At 41.8% G+C, this 25,998-nt stretch overlaps 5 protein-coding genes across 9 annotated transcripts; 1 reads left to right on the plus strand and 4 right to left on the minus strand.

Annotated features, from left to right (window-relative positions):
• The first annotated feature begins 308 nt into the window (after window positions 1–308).
• LOC115685438 (uncharacterized) lies at window positions 309–10,199 on the plus strand. The gene is made up of 17 exons (XM_030610515.2): window positions 309–412; window positions 666–756; window positions 1,855–2,029; window positions 2,129–2,234; window positions 2,442–2,524; window positions 3,680–3,706; window positions 3,817–3,986; window positions 4,105–4,191; window positions 4,963–5,043; window positions 5,369–5,433; window positions 6,204–6,260; window positions 6,333–6,404; window positions 6,510–6,761; window positions 7,798–7,913; window positions 8,764–8,877; window positions 9,228–9,367; window positions 9,850–10,199. The coding sequence occupies exons 1-17, from the start codon at window positions 362–364 to the stop codon at window positions 9,888–9,890; spliced, it is 1,728 nt and encodes a 575-aa protein (XP_030466375.2). The 5' UTR covers window positions 309–361; the 3' UTR covers window positions 9,891–10,199.
• LOC115685439 (vacuolar iron transporter 1-like) lies at window positions 9,554–12,530 on the minus strand. The gene is made up of 3 exons (XM_030610517.2): window positions 11,982–12,530; window positions 10,218–10,429; window positions 9,554–10,092 (listed from the first exon to the last, which is right to left on the minus strand). Exons 1-3 carry the CDS (start codon window positions 12,205–12,207, stop codon window positions 9,709–9,711), a joined length of 822 nt encoding a protein of 273 aa, XP_030466377.2. The 5' UTR covers window positions 12,208–12,530; the 3' UTR covers window positions 9,554–9,708.
• Window positions 12,531–12,656: 126 nt separating this feature from the next.
• Window positions 12,657–15,686, minus strand: LOC115685344 (UDP-galactose/UDP-glucose transporter 4-like). The gene is made up of 7 exons (XM_030610400.2): window positions 15,349–15,686; window positions 15,050–15,078; window positions 14,731–14,932; window positions 13,971–14,213; window positions 13,766–13,867; window positions 13,474–13,581; window positions 12,657–13,172 (listed from the first exon to the last, which is right to left on the minus strand). Exons 1-7 carry the CDS (start codon window positions 15,472–15,474, stop codon window positions 12,921–12,923), a joined length of 1,062 nt encoding a protein of 353 aa, XP_030466260.2. The 5' UTR covers window positions 15,475–15,686; the 3' UTR covers window positions 12,657–12,920.
• A 1,947-nt stretch (window positions 15,687–17,633) lies between these two features.
• LOC115685342 (protein-ribulosamine 3-kinase, chloroplastic) lies at window positions 17,634–21,023 on the minus strand. 5 transcript variants are annotated; one of them, XM_056304401.1, is made up of 10 exons: window positions 20,859–20,959; window positions 20,178–20,240; window positions 19,931–20,084; window positions 19,717–19,844; window positions 19,550–19,624; window positions 19,379–19,467; window positions 19,138–19,256; window positions 18,474–18,614; window positions 17,956–18,032; window positions 17,634–17,883 (listed from the first exon to the last, which is right to left on the minus strand). In XM_056304401.1, the coding sequence occupies exons 3-10, from the start codon at window positions 19,959–19,961 to the stop codon at window positions 17,737–17,739; spliced, it is 807 nt and encodes a 268-aa protein (XP_056160376.1). In that variant the 5' UTR covers window positions 19,962–20,084; window positions 20,178–20,240; window positions 20,859–20,959; the 3' UTR covers window positions 17,634–17,736. The 5 variants fall into 5 exon arrangements, with proteins under 5 accessions (XP_056160376.1, XP_056160374.1, XP_030466257.2 ...); XM_056304399.1 differs by having other exon boundaries at window positions 19,717–19,807; window positions 20,859–20,955; XM_030610397.2 differs by lacking the exon at window positions 20,178–20,240 and having other exon boundaries at window positions 19,717–19,807; window positions 19,931–20,087; window positions 20,859–21,023.
• A 2,164-nt stretch (window positions 21,024–23,187) lies between these two features.
• On the minus strand, window positions 23,188–24,961 carry LOC115668889 (RING-H2 finger protein ATL39-like). Its single transcript, XM_056304676.1, has 3 exons — window positions 24,527–24,961; window positions 24,096–24,193; window positions 23,188–23,951 (listed from the first exon to the last, which is right to left on the minus strand). Exons 1-3 carry the CDS (start codon window positions 24,683–24,685, stop codon window positions 23,588–23,590), a joined length of 621 nt encoding a protein of 206 aa, XP_056160651.1. The 5' UTR covers window positions 24,686–24,961; the 3' UTR covers window positions 23,188–23,587.
• Window positions 24,962–25,998: the final 1,037 nt, after the last annotated feature.

Raw genomic sequence — 25,998 nt, forward strand, 5'->3', positions numbered from 1 at the left:
AAAAACCCAACTCAGTATATCAGTATATACTAATGAACGTTATCAAATTACGTCCGATTTATCATTTGAGCAAATAAAGGGATTACATTAAACATTGATTACATTAAACATTTACTAATATTTCATGGACTATACTAAACAACGCACATTGAATCAATGTTTCGGATTATTTACATTATTTCTCCCTTATTTCTTTGCATGGATATCAGTGGCCCGACGGGCTGTAAACGGTGAGATAGCGCATCGCACGGGCCTCGGGCCTCACAAAACCGGGCCTGATGTCGGGTCGCCGAGCCGAGTTGAGCACCTCCTGCTACTCTCTCCCTCTTCCTTCGTCTTCGCGAGGTTTGAACTCGCGGCAATGGCGAGTCCAGAAGAAGCTAAGCTCGACGTCTTCCTCGCGTGGCTTCAGGTTCTCATCCTTTCCCCTGAACCATCTCCTTCATCGGCCGATTTCTAGCCGACTCGTTTTCCAATCCGTGTTTCGTTCGGGAGGAAAATGTCCGGCTGATTCTTCAGCCGAGACGAGTTTTATCGCGAGGTTGCGGTTTCGTGCGCGCCCGCTGCACGTGCTGTGTTTGTCAGAAAGTTTTTAAGTGGAATGAATCGCGTGGTGTGGTTCTTTGCGAGTGTCCGGTGTCGATAAACGTGGCCCGTGTGTTCAGGCGAACGGAGTTCAGCTGCGAGGTTGCGGGATCGAGTACTGCGATTCCACTAAAGGCTATGGCGTTTTCGCGTCCGGCGACGATCGCGACGGTAATTTGCACATTCCGGTTAGTTTATGCGAGCATGTACATTCATGCGTGCAGCTGTGCGTGTTTGCTCATAGCGTGTCTCTCTGTCTGGCTGAGCTTGACTTCGGTTTCGCTGACGACACTCTGTGGAAAGCAAATTTTGCATGTGTGCAATGTTATTTCTTTATTGTTTATGATCTGAGTGCCAGGCAAGAGTAAAAGTAAATCAGTTGGCTATGGCGAAAACAATTAATTCCTGCATTTTAAAAAAGGACTCTTTAGTCTTGTCAAATGCAGGCACCAGTGCTGGTTTTAAGGGAATGGTTCTGCTGCGTTCATTGACTGATGTTGCGATACTGGCCAATTAGAAATTATCCAAGAGAAAGAAAAAGCACCGCTGATTGCCCTTGTCAGTTGGCATCATTGGATTGGTACACTAACTGGATATTACAAGCTTTCGGGTCAGAGGGTCTAAACCCCGAAAGCTCCCTCCGTTAGGTGATTATATCATTTGTAAGAGAAGAAGAAGGATTTTAAACTAATGGGATCCTCTGTGTATGGGATTGTCTTCATCTTCACGAGCATAGTAATCATCCCAATGAAGTTTGGCTCCAAGAGCACAGAACTTCTCCAAATGAAGTTTGAAGGAAAACGATATGAATCATCTAATAAAATATTGAGCATAATGGCATGATAGGATTCATACAACTAACCCCATTTAGTGGAATAAGGCTTGGTTTCTCGTCGTTGTTCTTGTTGATATGATCCATGCTGTTTGGATTGGTTTGCACTTGGGAGCAATATCATTGCATGCCAAGAGGGAAGGCATGGCTACTTTTGGGGACATTACTTTTTACATGCTGGCAGAGAGGCCAGGTTCACATGATTGGTGATCTTGGATTTGTGGCAAATTGATTGGGTTTAAATCTACCAAAACGACCACGGTTCAAGACAAACTGTTCTATAATTAATATTGGATGATGATAGAGCCTTGCCTAGTTAAGCATTGCGGAATAATTTGCAGGAAAATGAGTGTTTATGTCATAACTTGATTATAACAGTTGAACAATTGGATCACTATCAAAGATCTCACTTCAGAATATTGTGGGATAAATTTCAGGAGTTTTAATGGTTGTTCCGCTAGATTTAGCCATTACTCCTATGAGAGTGTTGCAAGATCCTCTTCTTGGACCTGAATGTAGAGCAATGTTTGAAGAAGGAGAAGTTGATGACAGATTTTTGATGATCTTATATTTGACGGTAGAGCGACTTCGCAAGAATTCTCCATGGAAGCCGTATGTTTTATATATGTTTACTGGCCATTGTATTTTATTGTTCTTTCCCTTTCTTTTGGATGGGAGCTTGTTATTTATTTGGCTGAAAGTTTGTGTTAGGTACCTGAATATGCTTCCAACCAAGTACAACAGTCCTCTTTGGTTCACTGATGATGAATTTTTGGAGTTGAAGGGGACAGCTTTACATCGTGCGACCCAGCTGCAGGTAAATTCGAGAGTCATTTCTTGCACTAAAAACTGACATTGAGATGGCTGTAAAGAGTTTGGATTCTGTTCTCATCACTGCACCTGATTCGGCTGCAGCTTTTGTATGGGATTTTATATTCCAGAACTTCTAAATTATACTTTTACTAGGTTGATTTCTTTCATTTAAATGCATGAGTCATGATATTAAAGAAGATTCATGTTCCAGAGAAAACAATTGCTGTCTTTATATGAGGATAAAGCGAAGGGTTTGGTGAAGAAACTCCTTGCTCTTGCTGAGGATTCAGAAAGGTGTGTGGTCAACATGGTAATTCCATCATGTCTCGAACTAAGTGTAAATTTGCACCCATGTCATTCGTGCTGTGACCTGGTAGTCTTCACTGATATAGTGTTCTCTAACAAGGGTGGAGATGCTTGTTGTGTATAGCTATTTTAATGTGAAAGATCATCGCTTGTTTTACACTTGTACTATGTTGCAGCCATAATTTGCCCTCTGCCTCATTTTTTGCTTGAGTTATCTAGCACCTATTTTTAACTGATTTCCTGTTGTCTAGACTAAAAATTAGAGGTATTGTATTCTTGAATTCTTATACAGGAAGCTCTGTTCGGAAATCCAGGCCATCAGTTGAGGTCACTTGCTAACTGTAACTGTTACATGTAATTCTTGTTATCTGCTAATGCAACCGTTAGTCAAGCTGGTGATCTTGGTCTTCATTGAGTATTTGATGATCCTGTAGCTTTTGCTGCTCCCTCTGATATTAGTGGTTCCCTTAAAAAAATTGCTGGTGGCCAGGGACTGATGAGCTTTCCATAATTGTGGCAGCATGATTTTTCAACATGTAGTTAGAAGTTGAACTAGAATGGACTACATGTGTCAATGGATAATGCAAACAAAGTTAAGAGCATATTACGCAGAAAATCTAGAACATCAAATCACACTCTTTATTTTTGCTATGTAAGGTGGTTGGAATAAGCTTCTGTTGTTGTTTTAGTAGATATTTGAATTTGTTAATTCTTAAAACTGCTTCATGAATCTGCCTCAATTCATATATTTACAACCAACAGTGGGGGCTTCCCTTATATTATATGGATCGCTATCAGCTGCTGGACTCCCTTAGTTTTTCTACTTTTGAGATGGAAGGCCTTCCTATTTGTTGATTTTGTGTATTGCAGTTAGTAAAGCTTTCCAACCTTATCTGTTAAAATAAATAAGTTGACTGAAGACTATGACATACATCTATATGCTAGTGTCAGTGGAAAGTTGAAATATGTTATCTGCAGAACAAAATATGTTGAAGGTAATACCTATGTAAACAGCAGAATCGGCCATGTGATACACCTCCAAAAGGAGTTGGGTTGAGGTTGTGTTAGTTTGATCTGCTTAATGTCTTAGAGAAATGAATTTATTATCGAGTTATTGACATTTCTTTTTTTTTTTCCCTCCAGTGATGTTTGTTTTGAAGATTTTCTGTGGTAAGTATCTCTCTACTAACCGCTTCTTTTTTTACATTGCAAGGTCCAATACTTGGGCTTTCATGTGCATGATGTTTCACCTCACTGTCCTTTTATCTGGTTATTCTTAGGGCCAATTCTGTTTTCTGGACTCGTGCTTTGAATATTCCTTTTCCACATTCTTACGTATTTCCAAAAGAGGAAGATGATCAGGATGCAGATCACTGTCAAGAAAACACTAACGGTGCTTCAGGTCATGACGTGCCATGCGGAGTATCGGCTGATATGGAGGAGCAAAGGAGTGAGCTCTTTTTATACTGAAAAGAAATGTTTTATTTGTCTGTGTTAGGTTTTTCAAATGCTAATCTGCTGTGGTCCCTTTTTTCTTTTATTTAATCTATATGGCTGGCTTGTCTCAGGACAACATACTGAAGCATCCACTTCAATACATGAAGAAAAGGTCTGGGTTGAGGGCCTTGTACCTGGCATTGACTTTTGCAACCACGGTATGCTACTTGTTCATCTTCTCATATCGTATGGTTCTCTACCTGTCCTCAGTTTCGATGGCTTTACTTGTTTTCTTTCTGTTTTATTAAGTGAGAGTAAGTTACGTCTTATTAATAGGTTTAATGAATGGTAGCCACAATCTAAGCAGGAGAAAGATGTAACCTGCAGAGGCTATTACTAGATTTTGAGCTTCTGTTAAAGGGTTCTCTTGTTTTCCCTTTTGCACTGTCGGTGGTCACTGCATTCAAAGTGTTCCTGATTTTGCATGTGCTTCACGATGTTCATGGGTCTTTATACCGAGTCCACGAGCACGGCCTTTGAGGGTTTCTTCTGAAGTTTCATTTTATATTGTGTTAAGATGGAGAGGTAGATAGCTCGTTCTTTTAAATTTTTAAAACTTACTCTCTTTCGTCGAGGAACAAATTAAATAGTTTGCCATGGAAACAGCCCAGGCATAATGACAGTCCATGTATGTGCAAGCTAAAGTTCCTAAAGAAAGCCTGGAGGACGTTACAAAAGTTGGATCATGCTATCACACGCACTGAATGATTTTTAGACTGCTGGAAAGTACTTTGTCACTGCATGAAGAAATATAGCAACATGATGTCCTGGTGCCTTTTGTTGGTTTTGCAACTATGCACTCCAAGCATCTGGTCTACATTATGCTTCGTTAATTTTTACTTCTTCCGAGACACTATCTTGATGATTTGAATTAAGTTATTTTTGGCAAAAGTTTAATATATCCTGTTGCTTGTGGAACGATTTGCCAGATTTTAAGCCTGGAGCAACATGGGAAGTGGATAACTCAGGATCAACAACCGGAGTTCCCTTCTCTATGTATCTTCTTTCAGGTAGTATAACTCTTCCTGGATCAATTTAGTGTTTGTCATGTATGTTACTGTGTTTCTTTTTCTCTCTCTCTTCTTTGCCTTCGGTGTGGGGGCAGTTGCAAGCTGTAGCCGTTCTATTGTACTCTCACCCTATTTTCCATCATCTTTTCCCTTTGCTGATTGAGTCAAGTGTCCTCTCTTTAACCCAGTTTGATGTCCCTATTTCATTTCATAAACAGGAACGAATTTTCATTTTTCACCAAAATCGGCCTTTTGACAAATTAGCCTATAGCGATGATAAAAATTTTACGTTACTTCTGACATCATCCGTTCCCCTTTTGGAAAGCTCTGCAGGAGCCATTTGAAAATGAAAAAGAGGTCCGCATCAGTTATGGCAACAAAGGCAATGAGGTAATTGGGAGTTTGAGCCTCTAAAACCTTTATTATCTTTAGGTTGTGTTTGAGGTGGTAACAGCTAGTGGACTAAGCTCCTTTTTCCTTTAGCTATTTGTGGATTGCTAGCGCTTGTGAAAGTGTGAATGCATGTTGATTTTTCTGATAATGACACAAATGGTCCCTCTTGAACTTTTAATTTGTTCAATGTGGTTCCTGGATTTTTTGTACATGTTCAACTTAGTTCTAGAGCTATATGAAAAATATTCAATATTGCATTTCCATTAATTCAACTTCGGGGACAATATTGAACATTTTCTTATAGTTTAGGGGCTAAGTTGAACATGTATCAAAAGTCTAGGGACCACATTGCACATTGGGCTACAGTTCATGAGTCACATTGAATAAATTAAAAGTTTAGGGATTATATTGCACATTGGGCCAAAGTTCAGGTAACATTTGTGTCATTTTCCCTTGATTTTTTGCATGAATATATTCAATTTGTAACTTCAGCGGAAGAAACATTCTTTCCAGTTACTGTGCCATGCCACAGTCTATAACTGTTTGATTCGGTCATTAGAATCTGTTTTCCAGAGTGAGCTACATCATTTTACTACATCCCAAAGATTCTGCTTTGGGGTTATTTTGGTGACATTCCTGGATTTCCATGTCATGATGCTATAATTGTCTGCTATTTTGCTCCTAGATTGTGTATTTGATTTTATATCTTGTTAGCAAGTAATCGGGTATGTTGGTTTTAATATCTAATTTTTTCATATTAAACGCAGGAACTTTTATACCTCTATGGATTTGTGATTGATAACAATCCAGATGATTACCTCATGGTATGCTGTTTTTTATAAGTTTAGGATAGGTTCTCATGCAATTGTGCTTGATGTGGAAGTGAATTCTTGCAGGTGCATTATCCCGCAGAGGCAATTCAAAGCATTTCCTGTTGTGATGCTAAAATGCAGCTTCTTGATGCACAGGTCAGATATAGATGTGTTATTTCTTATTTAGATAATTTGTCTTACTAGTTTGTGGAACACACTCCTCTTTATCTTTTGTTTACAGACGTAATTTATGTGCGGCAGAAAGCTGAACTCAGGTGCCTTCTACCTAGAAATTTATTGGATCATGGCTTCTTCCCAACGAGCTCTTCTGAAAAGGGAGGAAGCAGCAAATGTGAAGCAGATAGAGGAGTATGCAGTTATAGTTGGAGTGGCCAGCGAAGGATGCCTTCATACATAAACAAGTTGGTTTTTCCTGAAAACTTTTTGACTGCCTTGAGGACCATTGTGATGCAAGAAAATAACCTTTCTCAAGTTTCAGAGTTTCTGGAAGAGGTGCAGTTTCTTAATGTCTTCGATACTGTCTAACTGCAGTTTCTTTCCTCAATACTGTAGATACGGTTAATTTCACCTCTTATGCTTCTCCACAACTTCTGCATCGTTTCTTTTTTGTTTCCGCCAAAAACTTCGGCGTCATTTCAAGACTTCCACACAAGTCTGAAGCGAGTATATTAGGGGCAATATGCTGGTCATAGTTGATAATTGAATAGATGCTTTTCTGTAATCATCGATTAAGATCATGAGGCTACATGATGAAAACTTGAGCATATGAGTTGACTTGCCTAACCTGTGCTGGGCTGAGCAGAAAAATGGGCAATTAATCTAGGTGGGTTGAGTTTGTTTATAGCTTCCATGTGCTGAATGCGAGCCCCTCCTCGGGCAGATTCCTCCTTTTGCTCCTCAGCCTACGCTGTTATAACGTATAAATACATTGAGCTTCCTCATAACTCAAGCTGAGAGGAGACAAATCTTTGTATGAGAAAATGTGTTCTAGGATATGAAAGTAGCAGAGGAACTTTTCTATGTAATTATATGGGAACCTTCATCCAGAAAGTAGATCAGAGAGTGAGCCATATGCCTGCGTTATATAATTGCAGGAGAAATTAGTGACATTACTGTCTTGGAAAGACTTTACCTCTTGGAACTTCTTAGTTTATTAGCAGACAACATTCGTGGAGGTCTTCGTCAGCAATCAACATTCTCTTAGAATTAAAAGATAACAGGTGATGCAGCATCTAAATGAAGCAAGGGCCTGTTCTTCCTGTGGGAAGCATAAAAGATGACAGTGGAGGATTAGACTCAGTGAAATGAGTGTCCCATTTGCTACATAGTTATTCTTCAACCTACGATGTAAACTTCAGGATGGCAGTCCTACTAGTAGAGGTGCTGCTAAAATCAAATTATGAAATCTAAATTTGTTTGCAACTGAAGACTGATTATGTTCTTCTCAAACAGTTAACTTATTTTCAAAACAATTTATCTTGATTGTCTCATTTCTTGACCACTAATTGGGTTTACTGCCTTGTTGAAGCTTGTTGGATCTGACAAGAAGGGGCAACCGTCGGATACAGAAGTCCGGGCAGCTGTGTGGGAGGTTTGTGGTGATTCTGGAGCATTGCAATTGCTTGTTGATCTTCTTCAAACAAAGTAAGTGGTAAACCTGTCATAAAAGTGTTTATAAGAAGTATGAAGTTGACAGTATCATATTGTCATTAAGTAGGTTATTGTTTATGAAATTTATAGGCAAGAACAATTGAAGCTAATACCAGCACGATTATGGGAAAGAGGAAAGCTATGAAAAAGATTATTAGAAACAATGGTACAAAAATGACAATCAACACATATTACATGCTAGGTCATATCATTCAAAGTGCTCCTTGGTTCTGATTACGTGAAAAGGTAATTACTGCAGCAAAGTTGCGACGAATGAAGACATGATGCTCCTAGTTAGATAAGATCATCTGGCAGGTTCTAGCAATATGTCTGCTTCTTATTTGTTAGGCGTTAGCAGTAAAATAACTCGATTTTATCTGGCTGTTCTTTTATCTTTACTTGGTCCTTGGTGTCCTTCACCTTGCTAGAGCTAATAGGCCTCTAAAGAATCAAAATCAATCTGTGGGCTTTATCCGTTTTCGGCATTGCAATTTTTGAGCTACTGGTCTAAGAAAATTTTGATGGAAGCAAGGATAAGAGAACAAGAGAACTGGAAGCCTACGATACATGCTTTAAGCTACCTACTGCATGTAAACCTTCAGAGATAGGCAGACAGCATGTTCTTTTAAATGCTTCCTCAATAGAAACTTTGCTCTTTCTCGCTGTGTTTATAATCTGAGACTTCTCATTTTTCCGCCCTTTTTTCCCTTTTCTTTCCTCTTGATCTTGACCTCTTTCAGGACAGCTGCACAGCTTTATGTTCTTGATCGGTTGAAATTTTTGGTTTGGATTTTTACCTGGCGAGATAATTTTCTAGTCACTAACAGTATCTCTGTTTTGCTAGAATGATGGACTTAGAAGAAGGTACTGGAACTGAGAGTTTTGATGCTGGACTGCTTGAAAAATTCCACATCTCAGAAAATCCCGAGCAGCACACGGTGCTCGAGAAGGTTCAAAGGTGATACTTTTTGAGCTTATAGATGATTCTTTTCCCTTAATTTCTGCTATAACTTACAGAAATTTTGGTTTTTTTTTCTTGCTAGTTTGGGCATATTGTATGCAGTGCATGATAAACAAAACCGGCTAATTTGTTTCAGAATGTCAGATATATTCATTTGTTAAATGGGCAGCATCGGAGTTAGTGATTTAAAACTGTCCATGAGTAGGTAAAAGCGTAGACAGTTTATCTTAGCGGAGGGAAATGTGTCGTGCTCTTTCTCTTTCGGACTTGAAAAGCATCTCATTGTTCTTTAGTTTCCATTGATGCTAGATGTACTTTCTTATCATTCTTTCATGCTGTTGCGGCAGGGACTCGAATGGCTTGACGCCACAGAATGTGGCCACTAGAAATAAATGGTCCGCGATCGTGTACCGGCGAGGGCAAAAAGAACTAACCCGGTTATTCTTGAGGGAAGCAGAACATGCGTTGCATCTAGCCCTGACTGAAGGTAACTGAACGTTACAGAACCAAGACTCTGCTTATTCATTTGGGTTCAAAACTAAATAAACAGGTGCAACTTATGTTCAGTTTCCTGATAGATACAATCGGGCATGCATTCTTTAAATTCTCTGCTCTACATTATGTAGTTTTGCATATCGTAGACCGTGATGTTTGACAAATTGTCCCTCTAACCTTTAAAGAGGAAGTTGGGTCATATTGAGATTATAGTCTTCCCATTTTCAAACATCAAAAAGCAATAACATCCTTACCCTGTTATCCTCATCACTCTAATACGACCTGCCAAAAAGTCCTACCCTTGCTTCTGCCCTCTACTCAAATACATCTTCGTCATTCGTCTAAGCCGGCAATGTTTCGTAGCGTCCAACCGAGGGCATAAGCAGCTGCGGCAGCTGTAGCACCGATTAAGACGGTAGCAAAGGCAGACAGGGCGTAGTTTTGACCGGCAATCTTGGCCTTGGCTATTCCCAGGAGAACGAGTGCGAGACCAGAAAGCATGCAAGCCCCTATGAACTTGATGGTGTTGCTGTTGGTGAATGGTATGAGGATGATGAACGAGAGGAGAGGCGCACTTCCGAACACAATGAAGGAGACGAAGGTCACGAGCCCATTCTTCCATGGCTTCTCTTCTTTATCAGGCGGAAGCATCCCCTTTTGAGCCATCATCTTCTCGTCCACCAGTATGTCCTTGTATTTCGAGAATATATTCACGACCTGGTCAAATGCAAGTCTCGTCCGTGAAGAACTGACAACATGGAACTAGCATACTGCATGAAACCCGCCTTACAACTACTATATATGCTGTGAATTTAGACACCAAAGGCGGAAAAAGGTTATACCGTCGCGGCATCCTCAGCAGACATGCCGAGCCTTTGATACTTGCGGAGGAGCTCCACCTTCTCAGGCTGGCTTCTGTTTGTGACATCCCACTCGGTCACAGCTCTCTCCTTGGCCGTGACGTCCTGCTCGGTGCTGGCTGATACGTAATCGCCACATCCCATCGATATCCCATCTGCAACCAGGTTGGCAAAACCCAACACCAGCACATCCCCTGAAAAGAAGAGAATTGATCCAGTTCACCCTGGTGGATTCCACAGAATCGCCCTCACAACATACCAACTATCTAGTTTTCCTAACTGTGTGCAAGAATCTATATTACACGGGCCGATTCGATCCCGGCTTTTGATGCAATTCTTCCTCGAAAGGGGAAGTACACCAAGTGGCGCGACTACACATGCTCATTATATCAAAATATCGATACTTTTATGTCCAAAACCCATAATTGACAAGGATACCATCAGTCGACTTCAGATGCAAACTTCGTACCAAATGCCTCGGACCAATGCAAAACGAGAGAATTCCCAGGTTAGCAGCAATCCTAAGATGGGTAAGAACTCTCTTGTACACAGCCTTGCTTGTTTCTCAGTTGTCCTCAATGACAAGAACAAAACCACTTTCACCTTGCCCTCGGATTATACTAGAGAGACAAATTAAAATAACACACGCTAATCCTCGGGATGTTCAAACTAGCATTCCCTGTTTGTTTCTTCCTTTCCTTTGTACTCCATAAGATCGAGCATTAAGTGTGATACCATCCTCATTCCATAAGGTAAAAATCCAAAATAAGCTCCAACTTTCTTCCATTTTTTGAAGTTTTTTAATTGATTAGCTGGAGATTCGGACTTGCTTTATTTGATTAATCGCTCATTTATTATCGAAAAGGTCGATAGTTAAATGTTTCACCACATTGATCGCGATGTAGCCATACTTAGCTGATGATTCCTCTATACTGGCAAAGCATAGTACCCCATTATCAAAGCTATCGAAATTTAGAACGTGTTACATACAATTTTGTAATATCTCAGCTTTCCAGGTTTGAGGGGACGGGTCCCGTTAAGTGATATACAACTAAGAATCACCTTTAAAAAGTTATTGCTTTGGGTGGCTACGCTCGAATACTTTCTTCGAGGCTTGATCCACGTGGAACTAATCTGCGAGGATCCGATTCAAACTGCGTGGCCTGAACTCTTGACATAAGTTTTTTTTTTTTTTTTTTTTGATAACTGAGGTGTCCGCGCGGCCGGCGAGCTAGGGCCAAACCAGCGGTGATGCCCGACTAGTCCTCGAGGGGGGCTAGCGCAGCATCCCACCGTCACGACCCCCCACTTAAATCACCGATGGGGGAGTTTGAACCCAAGACCTCTCGTGAAAGGAATTGAGCGCAAACCAACGCGGCCACCGATGGGTGGGTAACTCTTGAAAGAAGTTGCGCACTCTAGCAATCTAAGTTCTGGTTATAGAAAGCAATGGCCTTTTTGCTTTTCTTGCACTGTTTCTCACCAATGGACTTATGAACTACATCGGTTAAGTCTTGAAAAAAGACCAAAATGACATGCTTCGGAGGCAATGCGTGCATCAGTCCAAGCCACCCTTTTCTTGATAATGTAAGATTCTTGAAGTGCAGCGTTTCTTTACTTATGAATGAGGACTAGTAGTATAACACTCAAAGATCCAGCATTTTCCCTGTAAACGACGTCCCACACCCCCCTAAGAATTACTTAAGATATATAGCAAAGCTTTCATGCCAAGAATTCATCAATTACCGGAGGAAAGGCGGCCGGCGGAGATGGAGGAGATGAGAGAGAAGCAAGTGACGATGGCGTCGAGACCGGCGTACACGATGCTCTTCACGATCTCCCCCTTCCATGGCTCCTTTGGCCTCTCCGTCCTCATCCCACCACCGCCGCATCCTTCCACGTCTGTTTCCTCAATGCCATCGTCTTCTTCTCCCAGCAACCGCGCGTTGCTCGTCATGCTGTTCTCCGCCATCTTTTCGCTCTGTCGACTCGAAGCTGGAGCTTCAAAACGAGCCAAGAGTTATTTTTTCGCTTCTTTCCCTTTTTTGACCGTCCGATGTTCGTCTTCTTATGTGGTTTTTCACCGCCGGAACGAGCGCCGAAAAAGGTGAAAGGAAGGCCGAAGCCGGTGAAAAAACGAGAAGAACGAGTCTCGGTGTCGCCGTGCACGCAGGTCGCGCGACACGTGTCGCTTTTGCACGAGTGGATGCAACGTGAGGCCGACCCAACATGGGTCTTCCATTAATTTCGTGAATCAATACGATCATGTTCGTTTGCAGATTGCCAGAGGACACCAATCACTAAAAGTTGCTGAGTTTTCTCGCGGAAAATTTGAGGGTGTGTGAGAAAATATTATATGTTTTCTTGGGTACTGACAACAATTGCACCTTTGCGATCTTGCAAATACAAAAAAGAGAATAATGGACGAGCGAAACTCTCCCTGGATTAATGATGCCCTTTATAAAGTGAATCAACCTCTCGAAGCTGGTAAATAGGACATGATGCCACCACAAGTTGAAAGAAAATAGAACGATGCTCAATACAAATCGGCAGCTTTACGAATGCCTACACAAGATGGTCAAGAAAGAAGAGAAAAAGAAAAGAAAGTAATTTCAATCCCCTGAACCAGGTGTCCACAATGGTGCTGGTGTTCAGGCTTGTGATGCCGATTGGTAGCAAATCTTTTCATATCAATGGCCTCTTTTCTTCTTCTTCTTGGCTCTGTAATTGTGTTTTTTCATCACGATGATGAGTTATTTTCCCTACCTTGGATAGGGTTGGTTTCGAGGCCTTCTTGTGAGGATTGGAGTCGGGCAAGACCTTCAGTATGATTCCCATGGCTATGAGCAAGAGGCCCGTACTGTGCTGCTCGGTCAGTGGCTTTGTGAATATCAGGTATGACAGCAACAATGTGACCGCCTTTCTTGCTGTAGTTATCTGGAGTTGATACAGAAAAACCAATCAGCATGAACCCCCAAAGGAAAAGGATTTTTGCTTTTTATGTCATGGACCAGTAAGACGCGAGTCAAAACCCGGAGTGGGTGGCCCATACGTTGGAAAGATCAAGTGTGCAATGTTGCAATAGGGTAGATCAAGCTCATGAACACCCCATGTGGTATAGCAAAAGGAACTTCATTAACATCCCATGTGATTTCTAAGAAACTATTCTCCTATACTAACAAAAGTTAGCGATGATAAGTCAACGGAAGTAAAAAAGGGAAATGGTTCAAGTTTGTACCATGGCTGTGGTTGCAGCTCCAAATATGGCAATGAGAGAGAGGACCGAGACTTGGCCGATGAACGTGGCCATTGCTTCGAACACCAATACACCATATACATACAAATGCTGCAAGTTTTGCGTGAAAATACCCGTTGTAAGGCGTCTTGCTTGAAAAAGTTAATAAAATATTTATTCTACCACTGGTTAAGCGAGATTTGTGCCTCTCGTGCGAGGCTGAAAGCTGCTCTCTCAGCCTTGCAGATGGAGTTTATTATTACGAGTTCCGATGTAATCATAACCAACGCGTTACCTTGGAGCATGAATTCCATGCTTTAAACAATTCTCCTGTCAAGAGCATGGGTGGGATCAAGAAAGGCAAGCCCATCACAGTTGAACAGAACAACATCTCCATCTGCACAAGAAGATGAAATCGATGAAAACACATGGTTTGACACCAAAGATTTACATACGAAAACCCACCCAAAAGGAGCGATATGAGATGTGATTCACCTCACCTGAGTGGTTTCAGGGTTCATGGTAAAGATGGCTTCTTGCAAATTACCCAGGAAGGAGTCCATAACTAGAGCACCCGAGACCATCACCACGCCAATCACGCTGAAATTCGGCGATGTCTGAGCATCGGCCAAGGTGAAAAGGATCAGACCCACCACTAAGAGAACTGCAGACACGTATTCATGGGCTGGGTACTTCCGCCTCAGTCCCGGTATGAAGGCGCCCATTATCATTACCGGCAGAACCTGAAATTTCAGTCTCAGTCAGACAGGGCTAAAACACCAAAGGACCGAAGAGCCATACCACTCGATAATGCGATGTCCAAATAGATATATTAAGCGAGAGTTCCATATCTTCGAAGCACAACTAACATAACGATGCACAATGGACAATCCACGACAGAACCTTATAATTTCTCGGAGAAAGACTAGGAAAAGTTTGAATTGGCTGAAAACCCAAGACAAGCATTTCAAGAGTTGACTTGGTCTGCAATAGACTCTGGGACTATCCCATTAGGTCAGTTGGGTGGAATCCAATTCACACAATCATCCTATGACGAACTCGACTAATAGAGTATCGAAACCTTTTGAATAAATCGAGCCTACATATTGCAGCTAAACTTGAATCCCTCAACAATCATTGGGAACTTCGCGTCCCGTGTATACACCAGTCTCGTTAGAAGGTGGTAAAAACATGACGAAAAAAAGCACACTTCTGATCTATCTGACTCGTCGAACGCATAATTTTGCAAGAGACGGCTACCTTTGTTGATTTGAACATGAGCTGTGCGGGGTAATTGAGAAAAGCCAATGACCCCTTTGTGAGCCCATGTGAACCCATCAGCACTGCAGAGAGTTTCACATACGTCTTCCAAGGATTCACCATTTGCGTGGTGCTGAAGCCTTGTAGGTAAATGAGGAACAGATACACAAATCCCTGAACAAATGTGAAGTACCAACCATAGCTGCGGGAAAAAAACAAGACCATTTTCCAAAGTTCTTCAATTAATCGGAAGAAATAGACAACGAGTTCAATCCCAGAACAAAGAATCACCAGAAACGAAGGTGCTGAGAAAACTAACCTGAATTGAAGCCTGTTGTACACGTATTCCTGAGAATTAGACAATGATTAATATTCATCCTGAAACATAATACGCCTAAAAATTACGGGCGCCCACTAACGAAGCAGAACTAAAGCAAGAAAAGAAGACTAGACAGAGTAGTATCATCTGAGCAACTTGCATGCACCTACAACAATCCGTGCCAAAAGAACGAAACTGAGCAAAAACGAAAGCAAAAATTGCGTTGCCAGTTTTCACAGCGATGAAACAGAGAGATACATATAATCAAACAAAACAAAAAGCAGAGCTTCAAGAAGTACCTCGCATATGCCGTTGACGAGGTAACCGAAGAAGAATCCAGATGAGCAGATGATGAATTGTTGCCACTTCGGTCTGTCCGACAGCGAGATTCCGAACAAGGACCGGGCTTGCTCTTCGCTCTTCATGTCCTCAGCATACAATTCCTGAAAAACTCCAAAACCGTGCGATCCCAAGCACGAAACTTTCGAGCACCCGGTCCTCCAGTGGACCGATCACATGAACAGGGGCCGTTCAAATAGATGGACAAATTTCCACCCCCGATGATTGTTTCGAGATGACAACGACCTTGTTTGGTGGGACAGGCACTAACTCTTGCCGGCGTTGCGAAAAACAGAGGAGGGTGATACGAGAGAGAGAGAGAGAGAGAGATTACGTAGGAACGAGAAGATACGCGGATTTCATAATGATCTTCTCACTGTAAAAGGAAAAAAAAGGTGTAAAAAATGATTATATTTAGAATAAACGTAATTGATTTCATTATTATAGTTCCATATTTATGAATTCTTGCAGTGAAACGAAAAATCTTCAAGAATATATTTATAGGATTTCTTGTTTTGTCTTGTGGGAAAACTGATGAACACATGGGGTCGGTCTTGAACTCGTGCAAACCATCGCGAATCGGTAAACAAATCAAGGCCGGATGTCTTAACTTTTTTGGAAAAATTACTGAAAACATCCAAAAAAAAAAAAAAAGGACCGAGTTGACACGAGGTGAATCGGTTGAGGACTTTTTTGGTAATTTTTCCTGATTTCACCCGGCTGCATAAATCGCCACGACCACAAAGTCAATGAGATTTCCCAAGAAAGGATTTGATCGAGGGAACAAAACTAGCAAATTGAATTTCGAGATTCGAACACATTAGACAACTCCGATGAATCCACAACATCCCAAACACGGTGAAAAGGACAGAGAGAGTGAGAGAGAGAGAGAAGAATCCCCAAAGATGAACTGCAAAATGGCAGCAATGGAAATTACGAGCCCCCATGGAGAAAGGCTTGCACGGTGAAGAGCATTAGATGATGACAGAGAGAATTCGCAGCCCCGATTGACACCAACGACACGTTTGGCGAAGTTGGAGCAGATGCCGAATGGCCAATGCCAGAGCTTCTGGGTTGGTGGGAATCGTCGACTGAAGTCAAAGCTACGAGCCTCGAAATCTGTGGCACCTCCGGACCTCTATAAAACCGGTTCTGGTAAAACTGGCTTTTTTGGCGCCGCTCGAAGTTTCCATTTCACGTGTCTTGTTCAGGTCTCTCCTGGAAATCATCATTTGATTCGGAGAGTTCAAGGTTTGCGTTTGGCAACACTTCGCCAATGCCCTTTAACCAAGGGAAAGTAATCGATTGGTAAATTTTTTTGGAGAGTTTTGAAGAGATACAAATTACATTTCCTAAGGAGCTTTTTTTTTTTTTTTTTTTCCGAAGAGTCGTGAAAAGATACAATTGCATTTTCAAAGGCCTCTAAAGGCATCTGGGGCTAGGAAATTTTGAGCTATTTTGAGTTTTGAACATTTATGAAATGCAAATACAAATTTTTTTCTTCCAACTTTGCCTTCTCTTAACTTTTATAATTCTGGAAATGTCCCAACCTCACGTGACTCCTCGGCATGGCGCAAACAGTTTTGGTTGCCGGCAAGCTAGTCTGGCGCTGGCAAGCCCTGCCTTAAGACCTCAGGCAATGGCTGACAGCTAAATCTAGACAATGGAGACTAAGTTCTGCCGGCAAATGTAATTTTTTTCGAATGGCGCTAAAGTTAATCAAAATTACTTCCTGATGTGTTTTCAAAATACACTCAACTAAAGTTCTTTGCATTTTTCCAAATGCTTTCCTCTTATTCCAAACGCACCTTAAGACGAGGTTGGTGAGAGGCATGCCGTGTCGTTATTCAAAATCTAGGTTTCGGAGATTCGATAACCATTTGTCATGCATAAGGAAAAAATTACTACACTTTTGATTGATTAAGTCATAATCTCATTACATACTTTCAAATTCTCAAATTCTAATTGCCATCGAGTCCAATTTTGCCAAGAACTGTAATTCCCGTTAGACTAGTATTAAAACATAATCATGCAACGACAAAAAAAATCGACCAAATCATGGATTTTGAAATCATGCAATTATTAAATAATCACCAATAACCAAACAATTGATCTACTTTTGGCGTTGTCTTGCCCCTCTATTCTTGATTTTGCGCTATCGAATATTTGCTTTCCGTCTCTTTTGCACACAAATGCACGTACGCCTTTCGCTAGTATAGGACGAACATGGATGAGGCAACCCAAGAACAATCAACAGGTCTATCAAATTTAGGAAGAAGAACATACATACATACATACATACTAATATGGACCTGGTCGAATCAAATGCTCTGAAATTGCCAAGTTCCTTAAGCATTTAACATCCGTAAGTAGTCATCGATTATAGACATGGCGGAGGAACGATAACCCGAACCGAAGAGATTATAGTGATTCAGATAGTGATACAAGAGGTAAATATCTCTCCTCTTCTCGTACCCCGGCTGTTTAGGCATCACCTGGGAAGGATCACCACGTGATTAGCAGTGAAAGAAAAATGCACAAGATGACGCTGCGAAAATTAGGCATACCTTGAAGTAGGCGTCGTAGAAGGCTCCTGCAAATCCAGCACACCAGGACATTCCGAATTCTGCCTCATTGTGTCCATCTACAAAAAGAAACCGGCAAACTCAGCTCTCCGACTAAATGGAAGAAAATACTTTTGCAGCCAATACTCTTCAAGCGCGTAGAGTTCCAAGATCGCAAGGGCATCAATCAAACTCATGATCATGATTATGTTACCAACAGATAAGGTCTATATTTGTCAGACAGAGCTAAGGCATTCGGTTTTCTGCAAACATTTGATCCCAGAAGATTTCATGATATTTCAAAGTTTTTCCTTCTTAATCCCTGTAATTCTAAGATCTGTTACCATCCCCAAACTTCATTTCGTTTTTGTTTTTTATAACAACCTGAACTAAATCAGAAGCCAAGAACAAGTTTAGAAACCAAGCCACCCTAAACCATCAGCTGGAGACTAAACGTGAGAAAGAGAGCATCGGTTTTAACAGTCCAACAAAATAAGACATGCCAACAATCCCTGACTTACAATAACATGCTGGATCAAGTATGACAGGCTCGCCGTTCTCGTCAGAACTTATGTTTCCGCTCCACAAGTCTCCATGCAGTAGGCATGGCTCTATAACCACACCCTCAAATAGGGGTCCCATGCTTTTCACTAGCCTCTGTCCTGTTGAGTTGCTGGCGTCAAAATTATGCCATTACATAGGAGAATTTATGGACATAAGTCTACATTATAAGGTATAATGTCGTGGTTCCCATTACAAGTAAAGAAAAACTAATCAACAGCATGACATGCGTTCGCTAGTGTGCTCGAACCGTTAACTAGTAGGGGGAAAAATCCAAAATATGTGCATTTCGGCAATGTCAAAAAAGAAATCAATTTCAAAGTTTGAACAAAAAGTGTATTTCTTTTAGTTCTCCAAAGGTTTTGGGTTTCACATTATTACGCTTCAGCTCTGGCGTCATTTTCAACATGAATCATGGGAACTGCTTTAACCCTCACTTACAATTGCAGGAGTAAACATTGAATCCAGCGAAATAACCAATTTAAACCGAGAGAGAGCTGAAAGGAGGTTCAAAACAATTGCTTTTGGAAATTCAAAGGGCTTCTTTTCGGTATGACATGTAACAGCAGGGCACAATAAGAGAACGTGAATAAACATGGGAAAAAGGTTGCTTTGAAATTTCACCTTTGTCATATATTGATCTATCTCCATACTGCTCCAATGCCAACTTCAATTGGTAACCAAGTCTATGTTCTCCATAAAACTGAACCCAGTCAGATGACCAAGTGTTTATCTGTGGAGTACTACAAGGCAAGGCAAGATACACGGATCCATCAGAGTACAACCCAATACAAGTGCAATGCAAAGTACCTCTGTGCACCCACCATGCGTAAGAGAGCAGTAGGGACGCAGAAAGAAAGCCTACCTGCCAATGGTATTATCAACATCGAAGCCGAAGCCTTTTGCAGATTTCCCAGCTTTATGCATTTCAGCAAGCTTCTTCCCAAGGACAGGCTGAGTACCAATGTATAGTCAAAAGATTATTGTTGCCCTAACTGTGGGAGACATCAACTCCGTAAAAGGTCACAGGGTTCACCTGATTGCCTCTTGATGCTCCGAACTCGACAAACTCCATGATTATGAATGAACCACCGGTTGGAAGAGGCCCCACCTGGACAGACAGAAAACTTCCACAGTCTTTCATGGCATATATTAGTCAGAAGCTTCCTTTCTGTTATGAAAAGGGATTAGATGTTTCCTGACCTTGAACGGCCTAGGCACACGGATTGTCCCCGTCTCATACATGGCACCTAAACCAAGAGCTTCTGCGTCGAACATTGATGGCCCGATTCTCCTGCTCCAGTTTTCAATAAAATAAATTCTTCTGCAGTCTAGTACACAGATAGAAGCACCTACATAACATATGCAATTGTGGCCAATATCTGTAAGGCAACTAGCTGGATTGTCTGATGCTTACCTATTTGTCTTAACGAAGAACGAACCAGCATCTGTATCGTACCGACTAGCCGAATTGATGCAACCTCCACCAACAGGACTTATCCTTGTTATTTGAGTAGCCTTTCCTTCCGATAGAATCCATTCCCGAATCGGATCATCACCCATCGCTGCCACTGCTACATTAAGAAAGATTGTGAATCAAACAAATTCAAGCCGAAACAGAAGTTCATCCAACACCAGACATCTCGGAAGAAAATACAGCGTAGCGGCTTCCACGTAGTTCTGTACATCCCAAATCAGTGATAGGTTGGTCTTCCTTATTGTTTAAGCTAGTACAAAAGTGAAAAGCAGCAGCATTCTTATTATCATTGATAGGCTTACAACATGACTTTGCATAACGTCTTTCACCCACGACTCGCATCGCATCAACAAATGGATTTACCACGTAAATCACTGTACTTCAAGAGCTAGACAGCTCGAGAAAACCATGCCATGCGGCAAGAAACGTAGCAGCATCCTGGGAACTGTCTATTGACGATCCTAAGTCTCCGAATACCAAGATTCGAGAACTCTCGGTTAACTAAAGAGACGGCGCAGTTATCTTTCGATCCTATGCACGTTCTCATCATACTTTCATCAAGAGTGAACCGCTATCGATATTCTCGAATGAACTATCATGTACAAAGTACCCCCATCCCCAATTCGAACAATTCTCCGCAAGAACCCATTGCACACGAACCCATTTCGTCAGCAATCGAGGCTCGAATCCCAGGTATGTCTAAGCATAAGCTAGTGATAGACACTGTCTTACATCCCAACATCAGAGGAGATAATTCAAGAGAAACGATCATTAGAAAAAGGGGAAAGGGAGAGAAACAGAGCTCGATCGAAGCGGCCTGCGAGTGTGGAATGGCGAGTACATACACAGCGAGCGAGCAGACACTTACTGACGAATGGCTTGCGTTCGGGGGAGGCGAGACGAGGAAGACGAGCGAGAGCCGGGAAGCTAGAGCACGAAGAGATAATCCCCACGTGTCCCACCATCTCTCTCTCTCTCTCTCTCTGTGTAGTGTTTAGCGATGGCTCGCTCCCGACTTCGTCCTGTGTCGCCAGCAGCCTCCATGCCCACGCGTGTGGAGGTGATTTCTGTTTTTTTTTTTTTTTTGGAAAAATACCACAAAAAACTCTAAATTATGTCACTTATGATAAATTTATCCTAAACTTTTTTTTGTGACACAAAAAACCCCAAACTATGTCACTTGTGACAAATTTACTCTTAACTTTTTTTTGTGACACGAAAAACCCTAAATTATGCCGCTTGTGACACATTTACCCCACAATACTTTGGTCCATGGATATTTTCGTCTTTTTTTCCTCTTTTTGTTTTTTTCGTTTTTTTTTTCTTTTCTTCTCTCTCTTCCCTCCGCTAGCCATGGCGGAGGGAAGCCGGCAAGGGCGACCCTCGCCCGGCGACCCTCGCCGGCATCGGGTGAGGGCCTGCCCGACGCCGGATCTGGCGAGGGCGACTTCGCCCAACTCAGGCGAGGGCTGCCCTCGCTCGACGCCGGCAAGGGTCGCCCTTGCCCAATGTCGGCGAGGGTCGCCCTTGCCGGCTTCCCTCCGCCATGGCTAGCGGAGGGAAGAGAGAGAAGAAAAGAAAAAAAAGGAAAAAAACAGAAAGAGGAAAAAAAGACGAAAATGCCCATGGGCCAAAGTATTGTGAGGTAAATATATCACAAGTGGCATAGTTTGGGGTTTTTCGTGTCACAAAAAAAAGTTCAGAGTAAATTTGTCACAAGTGGCATAGTTTAGGGTTTTACGTGCCACAAAAAAAAGTTCAGGATAAATTTATCACAAATGAAATAGTTTGAAGTTTTTGGTGGTATTTTCCCTTTTTTTTTATCAGCCTCTTTTTGTTTTGCCTTTTCTTATTAGTATGTGTTTCTTCTTTTTTACAAATGAATTTTACAATATTCTGTTTCGGATGAAAATCGAGACAGGAGTCATTTTCTTAGGACCCTGTCCTTTTTCTCGCTTGTTTCTAGGGAGTGGACGAGAATAAATTAGGGGTGAGAAACACAAACCGGACCAAGAGTTGCCTGGATTTGACCGAACTGGTAAGTTCTGGGCGGTTTTCGAGGGCATCGGTCTGGTTTCCGGTTCCATAAAATTAGAACCGGCAATTTCAGTCCTGTTCCCAGTTTCCATGGTGAAACTGTCTACCCGGATCGAACCGGTTATTATTATTATTATTTTAGTTCTTAAAATCTTTAAAGAAAGAAACCCTAATTCCTTTTAGTCTTTACCCTCTCTTTTCTTTTTCCAGTTTCCCTTTCCCCTCTCTCACGAGTCACGCCTTTCCCTCTCTCTAGTCCTCCCTCTCGGCTATTTCCCCTCCCATCCCTCTCTTTCCAACTGGCCTCTCACGCCTTTCCCTTTCGGCTCTTTCCCATCCCCTCTCGCTCGCACTCTTATCCCTCTCCATTTGCTGCCAATCACTCTTATCTCTCTGTCTTTCTCCTTCTTGAGCTTCGTCATTCGCACCCTGTCCCTCTTCATTGGAGACCGATTCCATTCCATTGGACCATCGGGGAAACGCGCCGGACCGGTCGGTCCGGTTCAGTTCCAAGGCCAGGTGGTCCGGTTCCCGATTCTAGAAACTGAAACCTTATGTAAATGGTATAGTGAATAATAGGCCTAATTCCCTAAAAAATTCCAAACTTTAGATTAAGTTCCAAATCTGCCATGAACTTTTTTTTATCTAAAGAAAAACCCCAAACTTTAGGTTTAGTCCCAAATATGCCACGAACTTTTTTTTGTCTCGGAAAAACCCTAAACTTTAAGTCCAGCCCCAAATCTACCATAAATTTTATTGTGTAAAAAAAAATCAAAATTCAATTTATTTTCAAAAATATACCCCATGATCCAGTCTCAACTTGACGTGGCACTTCTACGTCGATAATAAATTCACATTAACAAAGTAATGGTAACGGTGATTTGTTATCGACGTCGAAATGCTACGTCAAGTTGTGACAGGATAACGGGGGTATATTTTTTAAAATAAATAAACCTTGCTGATTTTTTTACACAAAACAAAATTCGAGGCAAATTTGAGACTGGAGTTAAAGTTTGGGATTTTTTCTGAGACAAAAAATGTTCAGGGTAGATGTGAGATTTGACCTAAAGTTGGGGTTTTTTTGTGTGTGTAATTCACCCGTGAATGATATGTATAATAATGAAAAATATGCTTAATTTCTTTCACATTGAATATGAAAGAAAAAAACTTCATCATCATATACTGGAAAACCATACTGTTGAGTACATGAAAAGGCAAATGAAAAATAGACTAAAACAAGTCACTAAATACATGGTCTCCAAATTGAGATGGGAAGAAGGATTATGTTAGGTATTGAGTCACTATCACACTGCATCAACCAGGACGACTCTGCTCGTGTTTCCCACACAAAATTCCTATTCGACACGTCCTATCCTCTGTTACCAAGCAATTTCCTTTATGCTCTTCTCCTGTGAATACAGAATGTAATCGCACATGCGGACACTATAGACAGAACTTGCCAATGACAGCCGCTGCGACCCATTGATCGGCTAGCTCGTGCCGTTGTGGATCGAATGCAAGTCCCTGTAAGAGCCTGAGGAAGATGGTTTCGCCATCTGATCATCTACTCGTCCCCGTGTTCCCTAGAAAGAGTCTGGTTGGTCCCGGGGAATGGTCGGCAGCAGGCTCGGGATTCTCTTGGTTATCGCTTCTGCTCTGCTCCGAGTGACCAGCGCCCTGAATCAACCAGCGACGCGAATTGTCCGTCGATATCTCGGATTCCTCGAGAGAACTCGTCGTTTCCAATTCGATGGTTCCTGCAGACTTCCACAAGACCGAGTCTTGCAAGTGCAAGCGGCAAACGGGGCACGTGGATTGCTTCCTCAGCCATGCATCGATGCAGGAGAGATGAAAAGTGTGGCCGCATATGGGCATGATCCGCAACACTTCTTTCTCTCGGTACTCCCCGAGACAGATTGAGCATCTGCAGGACCCAAAAAGATCAAGCATTTATAGCAAAGCAATATGATAATGATATCAATCTGATCAAACGAACCATTTGATGACATCAATTTCAGTGTATATTCGATTTCTGACTTAAGGAGTCGATAGATGTGCCTAAACTTACTGTGCATCTTCGGCCGAGCTAAAAGCCTTCTGGTCGAAATTCATCGTCGGGATCGCATCTACCAGAACAGGCTCGAGTGCCCTCACTCGACGCTCCGGCTGCCAAGCATAACCCAAATTACAAATCCCCCAATCTTCATTCAATGAAAATAAACTCTCAGCAACAAATTACAGAGCACATATGCAATCACATATTCACATCCATCATCAAGTTCATCCACCACACAATTGGTTGAAGCAGTGAGGTCACCAAGTCTCACACTTTCTGGCCATTTCAATCAAAGTCCTGTAGTAGCTGCACTTTTTCTTCTTCCAGAGAAAAGTTTCATCATACTCCTAGAAGCGCAAGCTATCATGGTTTAACCAATTCGGAATTCCACACACAGACCCACCAACGAATGATGAAGTACCGAACTGGGTTCGCATCATTACCTGCTCGACATCGATTCTTGAATCGAGCTCGAACATGGGCCTCGCTCCATCCCTCCGCATCCTCCCGCAAATCAGTCTCGTGCACACGAACACGATGAACGTTGCACTCATCCCGAACCCAATTACAGTAGTGATCAAATTCATGCCCTTGGCCATCATTTACCGAGCTGAAAAAAAAAGGGGGAAACAAAGAACTGACAACAGGAGGAGGAGGAGGAGGAGGAGGAGGAGAAGAGTACTCAGGTGACAGAAGTCAAATGCTTTCGAAGGAAGGGTAGCTCTTTTCCATGATCGGGGGACCATGAAAACTGCTCCATTTTGGAGTTTTGCCTTGGATTGACCTCAAAATCGCTAGGGATGATTGGAACCGATGGGCCACGGATGGGATGGTGAAGATCATCAGAAGGAGGAGGTGATTGGGGGAAGAATTAAGGCTCTTCCATTATATTCTCATTTTTCTTTTCCATGTCATTAAAATATACGTCGCGCGTGGGGTCCACGAGAATATGGGACCTGCCAAATCAAGCACAAATCATAAGATCGCATGTCACATATGAAACCATCTATCCTTAAATTTATAATAAAAAAAGTAATAATTATATAAGGTCAATATGTGTAAATCGCTATAATTATAATTACCGATTACCATTGATCACGTGAACTCCGCAATGGATATACATAGACTGAATCTATATAATTACTTATAGTTAAATTTGACAGAATTTATATCGAATCGGTCGGACCGTCGGACATCAGGCGTACGTATCGGACGGCTGAGGACGGTCGACGGATTTGGCCCGCAAGGAATCCGACGGTGGAAAAAGCGGATAACATCAAACGTACGAGAGGGATTGAGATTCCTACGCGCGTGTGGAGAATGCGGAGGAGGCTTTTTTTTTTGGCCCCTTTTTTGCTTTTTTCTAAGGGGAAAATTTTTTGCTGGTTTTGGATAAGGCCCCGCATTAAATAAGATTCGTCCATTTTTCTTGGCAGTGGCGCCAGCGGTCGAGACATTTCGGCAGGCACTTTTCAAATTGTGGGGCACGGGAGGTCCCCATCTCTTTTGTCTGGGGGCCTTTTAAGTGCTCGCCACAAAAAAATAAATTAATAATAAAATTGGGCTAAAAATTGGGGGACAAAAAAGGTTAATTGCAATCCGTGCACAAACACGAGCTTCAGTTGTTTGCACCATTGTTTAACGGAGGGAAACCACTCCGAATAGTCTCGAATGTTGGTTTAACGTGTAATGTGTGATCCTCGAACTTTTAATTCATTTAATGAGATCCCTGAATTATAGATAAATGCTCAATATAGTTCTTAAACTATATTGAAAATGGTCAATGTCGTCATCCTGTTTTATTCAAATTACCGGATTCTGCTAATGTGGCTTTCAAGCCGTCAAGTTTGTACAAGTTACGAGTGGATTGTGTACGTAGTGTTCATCTCAAATAAGGATATAAGAATTCATGCCA

Source organism: Syzygium oleosum, unplaced genomic scaffold (assembly GCF_021117445.2).
Source record: "Syzygium oleosum isolate NSW1041296 unplaced genomic scaffold, Sole_v2.1 Sole_v2.32, whole genome shotgun sequence".
Taxonomy (NCBI): domain Eukaryota; kingdom Viridiplantae; phylum Streptophyta; class Magnoliopsida; order Myrtales; family Myrtaceae; genus Syzygium; species Syzygium oleosum.